This window comes from Gigantopelta aegis, chromosome 12 (assembly GCF_016097555.1).
Source record: "Gigantopelta aegis isolate Gae_Host chromosome 12, Gae_host_genome, whole genome shotgun sequence".
NCBI classification, from domain to species: domain Eukaryota; kingdom Metazoa; phylum Mollusca; class Gastropoda; order Neomphalida; family Peltospiridae; genus Gigantopelta; species Gigantopelta aegis.
This window is the reverse complement of record NC_054710.1, coordinates 29,552,769-29,571,121: the sequence shown is the minus strand read 5'-3', so window position 1 is coordinate 29,571,121 and position 18,353 is coordinate 29,552,769. Positions and strand designations below refer to the sequence as shown.

The 18,353-nt window shown below is 40.4% G+C and overlaps 1 protein-coding gene across 15 annotated transcripts in view; it reads right to left on the bottom strand.

Moving 5' to 3' along the window:
• The window catches only part of LOC121386174 (rho guanine nucleotide exchange factor 11-like), a 178,999-nt gene that overhangs the window by 11,757 nt on the left and 148,889 nt on the right, over positions 1–18,353 (bottom strand). For 14 of the 15 annotated variants that reach the window (XM_041516978.1, XM_041516973.1, XM_041516976.1 and 11 more), the window contains 10 exons: positions 17,992–18,138; positions 17,256–17,335; positions 12,593–12,718; positions 11,314–11,431; positions 10,227–10,405; positions 9,312–9,591; positions 8,574–8,661; positions 8,027–8,155; positions 6,653–6,861; positions 859–968 (listed from right to left, as the gene is read on the bottom strand). In XM_041516978.1, coding sequence (XP_041372912.1) covers positions 859–968; positions 6,653–6,861; positions 8,027–8,155; positions 8,574–8,661; positions 9,312–9,591; positions 10,227–10,405; positions 11,314–11,431; positions 12,593–12,718; positions 17,256–17,335; positions 17,992–18,138 — 1,466 coding nt within the window. The remainder of the gene's footprint in view (positions 1–858; positions 969–6,652; positions 6,862–8,026; positions 8,156–8,573; positions 8,662–9,311; positions 9,592–10,226; positions 10,406–11,313; positions 11,432–12,592; positions 12,719–17,255; positions 17,336–17,991; positions 18,139–18,353) is intronic. The other variant, XM_041516980.1, reaches the window with a different exon arrangement.

The following is an 18,353-nucleotide window of genomic DNA, read 5'->3' as shown; positions in this document are numbered from 1 at the left end:
TTTATTCAACCATCTTCATAACCACCATACTTCATTTATTAACGACATTTTGTAAAAATATTTGAATTATGGCAATGGTGCATAATTCAAAAACTAAAATTGCCGAGAGGGATGTCATGGATTTCACTCCATCATGGTTGAGTTAAGGTGATGCGATAGCTAGATTTGGTTTCCAACAATTAATGTAATTTTTATTTATTATCCATTTTTAGAGAAATAAGGTCTTTAAATCCGTGACAGTATGCCTTTAAGTCTTTTTCTCTTTTTTGGTTTTGGTTGGTTAATTTCATTATGTTTTTTATGTTTAAAATAATCTTTCATTTTTAATGATTTTTTTTTTTTTAACAATTGAATTAAGAATAACCAAATTAAAGTATGTTTTTTACAAAATGAATATTCATGTGTTACTACAAACTACAATTATACTATTTCTGTTAATATTGATCAGTTTGGCAATCATATATGCAGATTTAAATAGAAATATGATCATGTAAATTTTAAAATTTTAAAATATTCTTAATTTTTATTCCAAATTCTATATTCATTATTTTATTTTATTTTATTTTTTTCTTTAACATTATGGTCAAATTCACATAAATGTAAAATACATCTTTTAAATCTGCTGTGCATTTTATATATATATATATATATTTATTTATTTAAAATTTTAAAATTATTTTATTTAAAAGTTAGAAAGATTTACAAATACTTTTAAATTAAATTACATTCATATTAACATTGAAAAAGTTTAAGAAACCTTCAGATATTCATGCAAGTTTTATATATATATCTATCAGCAAATTTATTTGATTTTGTTTTTGTTTTAATCAGTTTGGGCTGGCATTCTTTAAAACTAACCTGGGAGTCGGTCGACTTCTCGGTGTAACCATGGTTTCTCATCTCTCTAAGAATTGTCTCCCTTTCCTCAAGAATGGTCTTTAACCGTTCGTCGTTCCGACGTAGTTTCTCTGTTATACGATGGTAAAATCCAGTATGGGTATCATGCAGCATAGTTTTTTGTTAACACAATAAAAAGGTCTCGAGCATAGGAGCCATATGGTGAGTTAGTTAAATAAATAAACAGTCAAAACAACAGCAAAGTAGTAATATTGTCAAGGTGAAAAAGATAAAATAAAATAAAATAAGTTTAAAAAAACCCTTCTGGCAGGTGGTTTGGTACAAATATACAAATATACAAATATATATATATATATATATATATATATATATATATATATATATAAATGTAAAGTTAAAACTAGACAAAATAGGTTTTGCCAAGTTGTAGTTAAACATTAGGTGGTATTATGTTTGTTTTCATTTCTAATTAAGACTGTTTCAATTTTTAGACAATTTTTGTGAGTGAAAATACTGCATTAAACTGCTTTTTTGGTTCAAAGGAAAATGTACCACTGAGTTAACTCCCTTGAATACTGACTTCATTTGCATGATTTTTCCTATTTTTCCGTGTGTCTCCAGTAGAACAGAAGATACACTAAATGTTTGCAAATCTTGTAGAGCCCACCACCAACCCAGCGAGCCCTACCGTGTGTCTCCAGTAGAACAGAACATACACTAAATGTTTGCAAATCTTTAGAGCCCACCACCAACCCAGCGAGCCCTACCGTGTCTCTCCAGTAAAACAGAAGATACACTAAATGTTTGCAAATCTTTAGAGCCCACCACCAACCCAGTGAGCCCTACCGTGTGTCTCCAGTAGAACAGAACATACACTAAATGTTTGCAAATCTTTAGAGCCCACCACCAACCCAGTGAGCCCTACCGTGTGTCTCCAGTAGAACAGAACATACACTAAATGTTTGCAAATCTTGTAGAGCCCACCACCAACCCAGCGAGCCCTACCGTGTGTCTCCAGTAGAACAGAAGATACACTAAATGTTTGCAAATCTTGTAGAGCCCACCACCAACCCAGCGAGCCCTACCGTGCGCCTCCAGTAAAACAGAAGATACACTAAATGTTTGCAAATCTTTAGAGCCCACCACCAACCCAGCGAGCCCTACCGTGTGTCTCCAGTAGAACAGAACATACACTAAATGTTTGCAAATCTTTAGAGCCCACCACCAACCCAGCGAGCCCTACCGTGTGTCTCCAGTAAAACAGAAGATACACTAAATGTTTGCAAATCTTGTAGAGCCCACCACCAACCCAGCGAGCCCTACCGTGCGTCTCCAGTAAAACAGAAGATACACTAAATGTTTGCAAATCTTTAGAGCCCACCACCAACCCAGCGAGCCCTACCGTGTGTCTCCAGTAAAACAGAACATACACTAAATGTTTGCAAATCTTGTAGAGCCCACCACCAACCCAGCGAGCCCTACCGTGCGTCTCCAGTAAAACAGAAGATACACTAAATGTTTTGCACGAAACCATGGAAAAGATCGCTATTCAAGACTGTGGTTTCCCAGGATTTTGAGATATATGTTGACTGTGTTATTTCAAAGAATCAATGTAATTTGTACAAATTATTTTTTACGAGCCATGCAGGCTCGTATGCTAGCCAAGCTAGAGAGTCCTATATGATTGTTGTGAGCCTCGGGCTCCCGGAATCTCCTCAAAATCGCACACTGATTTGCGGTGCTTACGTGAACATTGTAAGTAGGAATAACACTTGTTATCTCATTATTGGGAATATATATGTATACGTATACCCTGTAAAAAACACCTTTAAACTGTGTAGCTCACACTTCATAATTATATTTATCCTATAACTTACCCATGATATCCATGTCATAAACCCATGTGATAATTTAGTGTATTAACCTGGTTAATAATGGTATGCAAATTTGTACGGTCTCTGGGTAATGTGTTGCTGTGGATGAGACATTTCTTTACAAGCCAACAAGACCTGTATATCTGAGTGTAACGTTGTCAAAGAATTAGTTAAAGTTCGTGACGTCAACCTAATTTGTGCTAATCGTGATGACGTCATATTACCGATGGCAACGACTTTAGTACTGTGATTTACTAAAATTGAATTAAAATGTTATTTTAGAAGTGTTATAGGATAAATAGAATTCGCTACTTGTGTTTTTTAATATGTAAAATATCAACCTCATCTAGTTAATCGGTATTTATCTCAGCAGAGCCTCGACAAATACTGATTAACATAGACTCGATTGATATTTTCCATATTAAAAAATACTTGTGACGAATCCTCTATTTAAAAAAAACAACTATAGGTTGTTGGTTGATATTATAGTTGTGTTGTGTACTGTGTCTAAGTAAGCTGTAATTGTATTTATAGAGGTGAATACACACCGACAGTAAGAACGCCCCAAGAACACAATACGAGAGGTTCGGTGAAGATATACAGCATGCGTATTGTAAAACAGTGAAGTTGTGATACATAAAGAAAAGAAAAGATATATAGGTAAGCTCAAAGCAAGAGACATTTTGACATACATATTGAAATATTTTATAGTTAATGTTTAAGCTAAACAATTAAAGCATTAACACACCATGTTCCTCTTTTATTTGAAAAAATAAGAATTTTTATGACTTTGATCTGGAATTCTATTTTAACCTCAACCGAAAAGTGAAGTTTTTCTTTTCTTCTTTAAAAAACAAATATATATTTTTTTTTTTAATTGAAAGAAAGAAATGTTTTATTTAACGATGCACTCAACACATTTTATTTACGGTTATATGGCGTCAGACATATGGTTAAGGACCACACAGATTTTGAGAGGAAACCCGCTGTCGCCACTTTATGGGCTACTCTTTCCGATTAGCAGCAAGGGATCTTTTATTTGCGCTTCCCACAGGCAGGATAGCACAAACCATGGCCTTTGTTGAACCAGTTATGGATCACTGGTCGGTGCAAGTGGTTTACACCTACCCACTGAGTCTTGCGGAGCACTCACTCAGGGTTTGGAGTCGGTATCTGGATTAAAAATCCCATGCCTCGACTGGGATCCGAACCCAGTACCTACCAGCCTGTAGACCGATGGCCTACCACGACGCCACCGAGGCCGGTTTTTTAAAATTGTGCCACAGATATGTTAGGGCCATCAAAATTAAGGAAGGAAGGAAATGTTTTATTTTACGACTCACTCAACACATTTTTATTTACAGTTATATGGCGTACCACACAGATATTGAGAGAAGAAACCCACTGTCACAATTTCATGGGCTACTCTTTTCGATATCAAAAATAAACTAACAGTTATAAATAAACAAATATTTTTTTCTTTTTCTTTTTTATTGGTGGGGTGGGTGGTGTCAGAAAACATTAAACCTTTTATGTAAACTTTACTACTTTGCCACTGTTTTGTCTGTTAAAGCCATTTAACAATTTAGCAGTAAGCAAAAAATAAATAAATATGTAAATTTCATGCAAATTTTAAAAAGCGAAATATAATTATTTTTAAAAAAGAAGACAAAACGAAAGATATAATATATATCTATATCTACTTGTTATTATTTAATTATTGCAATCTAACATGACTATTTGTTTCTATAAGCATGTCTAATATAATTTTAAAGCAAGGTGATATATTAACACTAAGTAAACAATCAATGATTTCAATGGATATAATGTGAATCCTAGGTTAAAATGACATATATTGTCTTGGTGTATCCTACATTGTACTTTGAAATGTACAGAGGAAGAATAATAAACAAATCCAATTATAAGATCAGAGATTTTAAAAATAACTTAAATGATCTTAAAACTATATACCGTAGTTAAACAAAAGTCATCCTTCAGTTGAAGTTTGTTTTGTTTAACAACACCGTTAAAGCACTATAATTTATTAGCCAAAGGTGAGTCGATTGGTAATTTTGAACATACATGTATACTCTTAGAAAGAAAACCGCTACATTTTTCCATTAGTAGCAAGGGATCTTTTTAATGTACTATTCCACAGACAGGACAGCATATACCATGGCCTTTAATATACCAGTTGTAGAGCATTGGCTGGAATGAGGTATAGCCCAATGTGCCCACCGATGGGGATTGATCCTAGACTGACCGTGCAAGCACTTTATCACTGGGCGTCATTCTTCAGAATTTCAGATCAAATTTAGTCTTTGTGAAAATTATTTTAGGTGAAAAAAAAAAAGAGAGAGAATATTACATCTACTTGATTTCCTTTGAAAAACATAATAATTAAAAGATAATAAAAATGTTTTGTAATTTAAAAAAAAATTACCTATCATTTCTTTCACTGGAAAAAACCCCAACTGAAAATGTTTGACTGTTTCTCTCACTAACTAGGTAATGTAACTATCAACTTGCTTATAACCACACCCAAATGTTTTTTATTTTCTTTTTCTTTAATTTAATGACAATATTTCTACTTGCATATACATTATACTAATTATAACTTTTAAATTAGACTAGTTAGGTACTTTAGAAGACATTGAGCTTTTAAAACAAAATCAAAATGCAGCATACAAACAAATAAACAAATTTAAAATGTTAAAACCAACAAATAAAAAGCTTAAAGCTAAAATCTAAAACCAATCATTCAAACATTTCAAGCACAAGACCTAATAACATTTCATAATGTTATTTTACAGGTAGCTTATGGCTATTTCCATAATATGAGATATTCCATTAACTTTTGCCAGTCCATCCAGGCAGTGAAAGTAACATAAATAATCATATAAACACACTGCATGTTATATATAAGTAAGTACTAGCAGATAACGTGAAACCCTTTAACACTAGACACCCATGGGATCAAGTTAAAAAATCCACTTTTAAAGGGTGTCCAGTTTATAAAGGATACATTTTGTAGGGAATATTTAAAAAGAAGACTGAAAAACATCTGGTTTTGAGAGAATTCCAGTGTTGAGAGTTTCACCGTATATTCAATTAAGTCTCAATTTCCTCCTATAATAATTTGATTTTCAGTCGCCCCAGGCAACTGAACAGCTTTCAGTATTCAATAGGGAATGCATGTTATAATAAGTAAGCTCTACACTTCAATAAATCCACTAGCATTCTGGAGTAAAAAGTATTAAAACCACACAAAGCAAGAGTAAAAATAACCCCCACCTTTTGAAATAACTGACGACGCTCAATGCAAGGGGAAATAACTAGATAATTTCCCCTGCCTCCCCCACCATAAATGTTTAAACCCTGTACCACCAGTTAGAAATGATTTAGAAATTCATATAACAAAGGCTGACCAGATATTTTAAAAAAAAGAAGACTAAAAGAAAGAACAAGACAAACATATTTAGGGAAGGTACAAGTCATACATTAAAAAAATTATAATAATAATAAAATAAAATAACTGGGGAATTAAAAATATTAAAATTTAAATATATACACATATGTCAAATCATACCAATTTTAAGGTGATTCATTTATTTAGTAACTTTACAGCAATAAAAAGCCTTTAAAAAAGCATGTTTTTTTCAAAATTACATTTCAGAAATTAACTCTTTATATTATTCTTAATGTTACAGGCACGCAATGTTTCAAAATCCTAGATCAGAAACACTACCAATAAATCTTGTCCTGGAAACTTCTCTATCCAACATCTCTGATAAAATCACTAACCATAGAACAATACAATTTAGTTTTTATCGTCTCCTTTATCAGCTACACAGCAATATAGTTCCAAAGCAATACACTACACACCAAATACCCACAGCTATGGGACAAGTCTAAATTACCAATAGGGGTGCACACAGACTCGGCGACCGTGGTGACAGTGTTGGAGATGTCCACCTCGTCGGGCTGTATCAAGTGGTGTGTCGTGTCGGCCACCTGGTAGACGTCGGCTACCTCGGGGTTGTTTATCGCAACCAGACCAGCTGGGCGCGACGACGGTTCTGCTCTCGCTTCCGCTGACGGAGAGTCGTACTTCTGGTTGGAGTGCTCGCTGAAACGTTCAAAATATAACAAATATATATATATATTTATAATATACAGAGCAAAAAAGAAAGAAATGTTTTATTTAACGACACACTCAACACATTTTATTTACTGTTATATGGCGTCAGACATATGATTAAGGATTGCACAGATACTTAGAGAGAAAACCCGCTGTCACCACTTCATGGACTACTCTTTTCGATTAGCAGCAAGGGATGTTGGTGGGGGAAACAAAGGAAATGTTTTATTTAACGATGCACTCAACACATTTTGTTTACGGTTATATGGCGTTGGACATATGGATAAGGACCACACAAATATTGAGAGAGGAAATCTGCTGTCGCCACTTCATGGACTACTCTTTTTGATTAGCAGCAAGGGAACACTATCACTGGGCTACATCTCGCCTTCTTGTTGATGGGGGAGGGGGCAGGAAAGCTTTACATAATACTGGAGAAAATATCTGGATACCATTCTCTGTACTTACTGTGTTAATGTTTGTCATATTAATGTAATTTCTTCCTGTTGGGGGGTGGGCTCCCATGGCTAGTGATATTCAGTGTTGGGCTAAAAAATAATTACTATAACTAGCCTGACGGCTAGTGGAAAAAAAGCCCATTGTCAAATGCTGCAGTTACATATTTTGTAAATTTTATATGAATATCCTTCCCCATCTAAGGATTTTTAAGCTCAAGTTCCCTCTTTAGGTGACATATCTGATTATTACTATTTGTAAAATTGTACTTATTTAAAGTAGGGCTAGTTAATTCTTAATCATGGCTAGTACATTTTTAAAATCACTGATCCCATGGCTAGTGGATTTTATAAAATTCTACAAGCCCTGTGTTAATGTTTGTCATATCAATGTAATTTCTTCCTGCTGGGGGATGGGCTGCATATTAACTTGCCGTGTTAATGTTTGTCGTATTAATGTAATTTCTTCCAGCTGGGGGGTGGGCTGCTTATTAACTTACCGTGTTAATGTTTTTCGTATCAATGTAATTTCTTCCTGCTGGGGGATGGGCTGCATATTAACTTACCGTGTTAATGTTTTTTGTATTAATGTAATTTCTTCCTGCTGGGGGATGGGATGCTTATTAACTTACCGTGTTAATGTTTGTCGTATTAATGTAATTTCTTCCTGCTGGGGGGTGGGCTGCTTATTAACTTACCGTGTTAATGTTTGTCGTATTAATGTAATTTCTTCCTGCTGGGGGGTGGGCTGCATATTACTATTGGAGGGACTCTTCAGATGCTGCTTCTTCTGCTCATCCACGAGGTCATTGATATGTTTTAACCACCTGAAAAACACACTCGTACGTTAACACCCTACAGACAACATAGTAAACTGTTTTAACTACCTGAAAAACACATTCGCATGTTAACACCCTACAGACAACATGTGTTTTCATGTGTACAAAAATAAAAGATATTAAACAATTATTCAGGGTAAAATTTGTCATTTGTAGAGTGAACACAACAACAGATGCATGGTCCTTATAATTAAAATCCTTATGTTCACATAATTCTAACTGATTACTAATTGAAAGTTGATCGCTTGGTGCAAACCGATTACAACCAATGATTGAGGATGAAATTCCAACCAATTCCCAACACACACAGTCCACATTAATAAGCAAGCACGACATGCTTCCAAATACGCTTTCATTCTCAGATAGATATGCAATATGGATAATAAGAAAGAAAAACAAATCTTACTTTTTCCTTTGATCTTGAGATTCTGCGACGAACTCGTAAATTTGAGGTCCAATTGCAGATGTATTTACAACAAAAAAGGCTTTTTTATCTGTAAAAGGATACAAAATAACATGAAAGAAAGAAAGAAATGTTATATTTAACAATGCACTCAACACATTTGTATTTACGGTTGTATGGCGTCAGACATATGGTTAAGGACCAAACTGATATTGAGATGCTACTCACACCACATTCTACTCACACCTGACAACAATCCTTGACTCAATGTATGCTACTCACACCACATATTCTACTCACTTGACAGCATTCCTTTACTCACTATTCTACTCGCACCACATATTCTACTCACACTGGACCGCATTCCTCTACTCACTTTTCTACTCATACCAAATTCTACCAGACAGCAATTCCTATACTCACACTGTTTACTCACATACAGCACATATCGTACTCACACTGGACCTCACCTACTCCCACAGCCAATATTCTACTAGCACTGTATTCTACTCACACTGGACCACATTCCTCTACTCACACAGTGTTCTACTCACCTACCCATACCACATAATCTACTCACACTGGAACACTATCCTCCACTCATACTGTTCTACTCACCAACCCATACCACATATATTCTACTCACACTGGACTGCATTCCTCTACTCACACCACATATTCTACTCATACCTCATATTCTACTCACACCGTGTTCCACTCACACCGCGCTGCGTTACTCACCGACGGCGACATTTCTGGCGAGCAGGTTGCGTATCTGCAGCACGGGGCTGTGCGTGTAGCTGTACTTGTCCTTGGTGTCCTTGGCGTCGCGGTCCTTGGTGTCGCGGTCGACGCGCGGCGACAGGTTGATCTGGCCGAGGATCAGCTTGTCATCCTGCTTCTGCAGCAACACAAGGATGTCCTCAAACAGTAGCACGTGCACGTCCATCAGGCGGTTCGGGCGCAGCCGCCACATCAGGTGGTCGTCATGTACCAGCTTGTGCTGCAGCAGATCCAGCTTCTGCAAGGAAAAAGGATGAGTTTTTTTGTATTCTGTATGTAATTATGTTAGGGAGAGAGAGAGAGAGAGAGAGAGAGAGAGAGAGAGAGAGAGAGAGAGAGAGAGAGAGAGAGAGAGACGGGGAGAGAGAGAGAGAGAGAGAGAGAGAGAGAGAGAGAGAGAGAGGAGAGAGGAGAGAGGAGAGAGAGAGAGGGAGAGGGAGAGGGAGAGGGAGAGGGAGAGAGAGATACACAATGAGAAATGAGATGAACAGACAGAGAGAGGAGAGACTGAGAGACAAACGAATAGAGAAAAGAGATAAGAGGGAGAGAGAGAGGCAGACAGACAGACGGACAGAGAGAGGAGAAAATGAGCGAGACAAATAGAGAAAAGAGACGGAGAGAGATAGGGGAGGAGGGAGGGTGGAAGGAAGAGAGAAAGAGAGGGAGTGAGGGAGGGAAGAAGAGAGAGGGAGGGAAAGGAAGGAAGGAAATGGTTTATTTAACGAAGCACTTAACACATTTTATTTACGGTTGTATGGCATCGACATATGGTTAAGGACCACAGAGATATTGAGGGAGGAAACCCACTGTCGCCACTTAATGGGCTACTCTTTTCGATTAGCAGCAAGGGATCTTTTACACAATACACGTTACCTTAAGTTCCTCTACGTGAGGGTCGTTTGAGTTCTCTATGGAGCGCTTGTCGAGGCGTTTCTGCATGTCCTTGAGGCGGTGGTAGTTCTCGCACTCCTTCACGGCCTGGTTCACGTACGCCAGGATTGCCTTGCTCTTCTTCTGGGCCCTCTCCAGGTGCTGGTACTCCTCAGAGGATGCTGCAAAAGAAAGGAATGTAGAAAACTCGAACTATTTTGTTTCTCTTTTATGAATACTGAACCGAACCGAAACAGCGAAGGAGAAAGAAGGACGTTTTAGCCATGTGACCGGAACAGGATACAGAGGACTCATTGGAAGATTTTACGCCGTTCTATTGGCTGTTGGGATGTTCGGAACAGTCTACTTATATAGGGGGGAATATGCCATTTGTTTCAGGTCGGGCTGTTGACAGAAATGTTCATCTTAATGACACCTCAACACGTTTAAAACTACGGCTATAGGGTGTCTGACATATGAGTATAATTTCAACACTTGGTTACTTTCATGAAAGCCAGATGTAAACCATGACTCACGTGGATGGAAGTGGGTTTTGAAAAATAACATAACGGAAATTTTAATATTGGTGAACTTGTTAATATTATAAATAATCACTTTACCTCCTGAAAACCCATTTTATATAGCTTAATCTTAGTTGTTTGTTATAAACACTTGTCACTTAACGTATGCGTGTATATGTACATATAATTTATATAATGTACTCATCTGATGCCAGGAGATGGTGGCTTTGAGTGAAATAAAGTTCTGTTCTGTTCTGTTCTGTGATCAAGTACTGAAATTGGCCCTATGGTTAGGATTGCATAACAACCTAAAATGGTGACCTTAGAATATTTTTAAAATTTGAAGAAAAAAAATATCCCAGACAATTAAAAATATGTAATCAAGGACAAGTCCAAACAACTTTCATTTCTGGACTCAAAGAGGGGTGGGGCAGAATGTACTTTTTTTGTCCTCCTCTATACAAATATAAAAATCTGGCTTGTGCCCCCCCACCCCCTCCTCCCTGCAAGAGATTGTACACCCAAAATAGCCTGTATTTGGTGACTTTGAAATAACAGGTGTGACCTACATTGAGTATATTTAAGGAGCTGGTCTATGAGAAGAGGGTATTTGGTTAAACGCTGCATCTGGGTGGGGATGAGGTCTTTGAGCTCAAACCTGCGACACAGTGGGTTCATAGCTGCCTCCTGAAACAAAAACACAAAACACCAGTTAACACTATCTTAAAATAATGTTTTTGCCACAACTAACGTGCATACAGTTATCTTAAATGTTTCGCCAATAGTTATAAAGAGAGTGATTATTTTAATCCATGGTCAAGCGGGGAGAGGGAAAGAGAGACAAAGAGGGAGAAACAGACAGAGAAAGAGAGAGACAGAGTGACAAAAAGAGTGAGAGAGACAGACAGAGAGGGAGAGTGAGAGAGAGAGTGAGAGACAGACAGACAGACAGAGAGAGAGTGACAGAGAAAGAGAGAGACAGAGTGACAAAAAGAGTGAGACAGACAGAGTGACAGAGAAAGAGAGACAGAGAGTATGACAAAAAGAGTTAGAGAGACGGAGAGAGAGAGAGGGAGAGAGTGACAGAGAAAGAGAGGGAGAGACAAAAAGAGGGAAAGAAAGAGAGGGAGAGAGAGACAGAGAAAGAGAGAGATAGAGAGAGTGACAGAGAAAGAGAGAGAGAGAGAGAGAGAGAGAGAGAGAGAGAGAGAGAGACAGAGAGAGAGAGAGACAGAGAAAGAGAGAGAGAGAGAGAGAGAGAGAGAGAGAGAGAGAGAGAGAGAGAGAGAGAGAGAGAGAGAGAGAGAGAGAGAGAGAGAGACAGAGAGACAGACAGACAGACAGACAGACAGACAGACAGACAGACAGACAGAGAGAGAGAGAGAGAGAGAGAGAGAACGTGAGTAAGAAGAGTGGGGAGAATCCTCTGCTAATAAAGTTAAAAGTTAAAATTTGTTTTGTTTAACAACACTACTTGAACACATTGATTTATTAACCATTGTCTTAGAGATGAAACCCGCTACAGTTTGTTCCATTAGTAGCAAGGGATCTTTTATATGCACCACCCCACAGACAGGATAGCACATACCATGGCCTTTGATATACCAGATGTGGTGTACTGGCAGCAACGAGAAATAACCTAATGGGCCCACCAACAGGGATCAATCCCACACCGACTGCACACCAAGAAAGTGCTGTACCACTGGGGTATGTCCCAACCCTCCATAACATTAAAGTCTGCATACGATATTAAATCATCAAATCTAAACTTGAAGTTTTACCAACACAGACATCCCAAATGAATGGACAAATATGATCTACTTCCGAGTTAATACTTTAAAAACTTGCATTAAGGAACTGGGAAAGCCTCTGGTCTTTGCGCTGCTGTTTCTTCAGGGCTTCCAGGGCGAACGTTTGATTTCTGCAGAACTCGGCACATCCCTGGCGGAATTCCTCCCCAGCCTCTCCGTCGAACTGAAACACAACACCTTCATTAACGATACAGGTTGCACTCACTATATTACATTCAGTACGATAATGGAAAGGAATGTCTGTTTAACGACACCTGAAAACCTGTCGAACCACTATCGTTTGAAATAGAAAACGACACCCCAGCACAACGATCTATTAAAGTTTATTTACTTTAACGACAACACTAGAGCACATTGATTATTGCTCATCAGCTACTGAGTGTCAATCATTTGACAATTTTTATATAGTCATTTTTCAATTAGTAGCATATGCATCATCTCACAGACGGGATAGCACATACCATGGCCTTTAGTATACCAGTCGTGGTGCACTGGCTGGAACGAGAGCTAAATAGCCCGACGAAGCCACGAACAGGGATCAATCCCAGATCAACTGTGCATCAGGTGAGTGTTTTACCCATTACTTCCATCTGCAGCTTTAATTTATCCTGCGACCTGGCTATCCTGGCTACATTACAAAATCGCTCATTTGACCTCTAGGTCATCATACAATGTGGTTAAAACCCCCCAGAAATAATAGCTTTTCCCCTTAATTTTTAAAGTCAAATGGATAAAGATAATAACTAGTAAATGATGTCAAATATCTGCTTTATCCTGTGCAGGCTGAATCTTCCCATTTTTACCTTCACAGGATAAAGCAGATATCCGACATCATTAACTAGTTATTCTTTATATACACATTCCTGCAGATATGACAGCACATACCACGACTTTTAATATACACCAGTCTAGGGCTAGAGCTATACAGACTAAGGGCTCGAGCTGTACAGACTAAGGGCTCGAGCTCTACATACTAAGGGCTAGAGCTGTACAGACTAAGCACTAGAGCTCTACAGACTAAGGGCTAGAGCTGTACCGACTAAGGGCTCGAGCTCTACAGACTAAGCACTAGAGCTCTACAGACTAAGGGCTCGAGCTCTACAGACTAAGTGCTCGAGCTCTACAGACTAAGGGCTCGAGCTGTACAGACTAAGCGCTAGAGCTCTACAGACTAAGGGCTCGAGCTGTACAGACTAAGCACTAGAGCTGTACAGACTAAGGGCTCGAGCTGTACGGACTAAGCACTAGAGCTCTACAGACTAAGGGCTAGAGCTGTACCGACTGGGCTCGAGCTGTACAGACTAAGGGCTCGAGCTCTACAGACTAAGCACTCGAGCTCTACAGACTAAGGGCTCGAGCTGTACAGACTAAGCACTAGAGCTGTACAGACTAAGAGCTCGAGACTAAGGGCACTAGAGCTGTACAGACTAAGCACTAGAGCTCTACAAGGGCTCGAGCTAAGACTAAGGGCTCGAGCTGTACAGACTAAGCGCTAGAGCTCTACAGACTAAGGGCTCGAGCTGTACAGACTAAGCACTAGAGCTCTACAGACTAAGGGCTCGAGCTGTACAGACTAAGCACTAGAGCTCTACAGACTAAGGGCTAGAGCTGTACCGACTAAGGGCTCGAGCTCTACAGACTAAGCGCTAGAGCTCTACAGACTAAGGGCTCGAGCTCTACAGACTAAGCGCTAGAGCTCTACAGACTAAGGGCTCGAGCTGTACAGACTAAGCACTAGAGCTCTACAGACTAAGCGCTAGAGCTGTACAGACTAAGGGCTCGAGCTGTACAGACTAAGGGCTCGAGCTCTACAGACTAAGGGCTCGAGCTGTACAGACTAAGGGCTCGAGCTGTACAGACTAAGCACTAGAGCTCTACAGACTAAGGGCTCGAGCTGTACAGACTAAGCACTAGAGCGGTACAGACGAAGGGCTCGAGCTGTACAGACTAAGGGCTCGAGCTGTACAGACTAAGGGCTTGAGCTGTACAGACTAAGCACTAGAGCTGTACAGACTAAGGGCTCGAGCTGTACAGACTAAGGGCTAGAGCTCTACAGACTAAGGGCTTGAGCTGTACAGACTAAGGGCTCGAGCTGTACAGACTAAGGGCTCGAGCTGTACAGACTAAGGGCTAGAGCTGTACAGACTAAGGGCTAGAGCTGTACAGACTAAGGGCTCGAGCTGTACAGACTAAGGGCTCGAGCTGTACAGACTAAGGGCTCGAGCTGTACAGACTAAGGGCTCGAGCTGTACAGACTAAGGGCTAGAGCTGTACAGACTAAGGGCTCGAGCTGTACAGACTAAGGGCTCGAGCTGTACAGACTAAGCACTAGAGCTCTACAGACTAAGGGCTCGAGCTGTACAGACTAAGGGCTCGAGCTGTACAGACTAAGGGCTCGAGCTGTACAGACTAAGGGCTAGAGCTCTACAGACTAAGGGCTTGAGCTCTACAGACTAAGGGCTTGAGCTCTACAGACTAAGGGCTCGAGCTCTACAGACTAAGCGCTAGAGCTCTACAGACTAAGGGTTCGAGCTCTACAGACTAAGCACTAGAGCTCTACAGACTAAGGGCTCGAGCTCTACAGACTAAGCACTAGAGCTGTACAGACTAAGGGCTCGAGCTGTACAGACTAAGGGCTCGAGCTGTACAGACTAAGGGCTCGAGCTGTACGGACTAAGGGCTCGAGCTGTACGGACTAAGGGCTCGAGCTGTACGGACTAAGGGCTCGAGCTCTACAGACTAAGCACTAGAGCTCTACAGACTAAGGGCTCGAGCTGTACTCGAGCTGTACAGACTAAGGGCTCGAGCTGTACAGACTAAGCACTAGAGCTCTACAGACTAAGGGCTCGAGCTGTAGAGACTAAGCACTAGAGCTGTACAGACTAAGGGCTCGAGCTGTACAGACTAAGGGCTCGAGCTGTACAGACTAAGGGCTCGAGCTGTACAGACTAAGCACTAGAGCTCTACAGACTAAGGGCTAGAGCTGTACCGACTAAGGGCTCGAGCTCTACAGACTAAGGGCTCGAGCTCTACAGACTAAGGGCTCGAGCTCTACAGACTAAGCGCTAGAGCTCTACAGACTAAGGGTTCGAGCTCTACAGACTAAGCACTAGAGCTCTACAGACTAAGGGCTCGAGCTCTACAGACTAAGCACTAGAGCTCTACAGACTAAGGGCTCGAGCTGTATAGACTAAGGGCTCGAGCTGTACGGACTAAGGGCTCGAGCTGTACGGACTAAGGGCTCGAGCTGTACGGACTAAGGGCTCGAGCTGTACGGACTAAGGGCTCGAGCTGTACAGACTAAGGGCTCGAGCTCTACAGACTAAGCACTAGAGCTCTACAGACTAAGCACTAGAGCTCTACAGACTAAGCACTAGAGCTCTACAGACTAAGGGCTCGAGCTGTACAGACTAAGCACTAGAGCTCTACAGACTAAGGGCTCGAGCTGTAGAGACTAAGCACTAGAGCTCTACAGACTAAGGGCTCGAGCTGTACAGACTAAGGGCTCGAGCTCTACAGATTAAGTGCTAGAGCTCTGCAGACTAAGTGCTAGAGCTCTGCAGACTAAGGACTAGAGCTCTACAGACTAAGGATTCGAGCTGTACAGACTAAGCACTAGAGCTGTACAGACTAAGCACTAGAGCTCTACAGACTAAGTGCTAGAGCTCTACAGACTAAGGGTTCGAGCTCTACAGACTAAGCACTAGAGCTCTACAGACTAAGGGCTCGAGCTGTACAGACTAAGCACTAGAGCTGTACAGAGTAAGGGCTTGAGCTGTACAGACTAAGGGTTCGAGCTCTACAGACTAAGGGTTCGAGCTGTAGGCCTACAGACTAAGGGCTCGAGCTGTACAGACTAAGGGCTCAAGCTGTACAGACTAAGGGCTCGAGCTGTACAGACTAAGGGCTCGAGCTGTACAGACTAAGGGCTCGAGCTGTACAGACTAAGGGCTCGAGCTTTACAGACTAAGCACTAGAGCTCTACAGAGTAAGGGCTCGAGCTGTACAGACTAAGCACTAGAGCTCTACAGACTAAGGGCTCGAGCTGTACAGACTAAGGGCTCGAGCTGTACAGACTAAGGGCTCGAGCTGTACAGACTAAGCGCTAGAGCTCTACAGACTAAGGGCTCGAGCTGTACAGACTAAGGGCTCGAGCTGTACAGACTAAGGGCTCGAGCTGTACAGACTAAGGGCTCGAGCTGTACAGACTAAGGGCTCGAGCTGTACAGACTAAGGGCTCGAGCTGTACAGACTAAGGGCTCGAGCTTTACAGACTAAGCACTAGAGCTCTACAGAGTAAGGGCTCGAGCTGTACAGACTAAGCACTAGAGCTCTACAGACTAAGGGCTCGAGCTTTACAGACTAAGCACTAGAGCTCTACAGAGTAAGGGCTCGAGCTTTACAGACTAAGGGTTCGAGCTCTACAGACTAAGCACTAGAGCTCTACAGACTAAGGGCTCGAGCTTTACAGACTAAGCACTAGAGCTCTACAGAGTAAGGGCTCGAGCTGTACAGACTAAGGGTTCGAGCTCTACAGACTAAGGGTTCGAGCTGTAGGCCTACAGACTAAGGGCTCGAGCTGTACAGACTAAGGGCTCGAGCTGTACAGACTAAGGGCTCGAGTTTTACAGACTAAGGGCTCGAGCTCTACAGACTAAGCGCTAGATCCTGTCCCCAAATTAAAAGAACTGAAAACTCACCCTTCTTAATAAAATATCACCAACTTGGTCGACACATGGACTCTCCTGTCTACGTTTCTTCATCTCATTATTCATACTACCTGCAGTGGTAAACAAACAAATCATACAGAACTAACAAACAAAATACAACACGAAGGCAAAGAAAGGAAATGGAATTCTGGATAATGACACTTCAGCAAATGGATGGATGGATGGATGGATGGATGAAAGTTTTAACAACACCAAAATACACATCAGCTACTGGGTGTCAGAAAAGCTAAGTATATGAAAATATTATTGATACAATTATGTAAAATGAGACAGACGAACAGATAGAGACCCCCCATCTGTCCCAAGACAAGTCACTGGCCATATTTTGTTTTAATTTTGTACAGGAGAAGGAGAAGGGGAGATAGAGAGAGAGAGAGAGAGAGAGAGAGAGAGAGAATGAGAGAGAGAGAGAGAGAGAGAGAGAGAGAGAGAGAGAGAGAGAGAGAGAGAGAGAGAGAGAGAGAGAGAGAGAGAGAGAGAGAGAGAGAGAGAGAGAGAGAGAGAGAGAGAGAGAGAGAGAGAGACAGACACAGAGAGACAGATACACGGAGACACAGACTCAGAGAGTGAACTGAAAAAAGACACACCAATCCAAACCATGTCTGACTTCAATAAACAATTGTTTTCAGGTTTAAATTGAGTTGCAGTACAACAATAGCTATGAATTAAAACATCCATTCAATGAAAGGAAACAATGGCTACTTACAGTGGAAGGAAATCATTTGATCGAGGTTGGGAAACAAGGCTTTGGCTAGGTCGGACGTGACGCCGCCCTCTGAAAGCATCAGGCGATGAAACAAGCGATCGAGAATCTTCAGATTCCGCACATGAGCCCTCTCCGTGTAGAACAGTTCTACAACACAACGGAAATATTTAGAAAATTACATAGAACTGTTCTACAACATAATATAAATATTTAGAAAATTACATAGAACTGTTCTACAACACAAGAACATATTTAGGAAATTACATCAAACAACCTATAATTTTCAAATTCAAAACATCAGACCTCTGCACAAGACACCAAAGCCATACAATCCAATGAAATAAGCAGGATTGAAACCGACT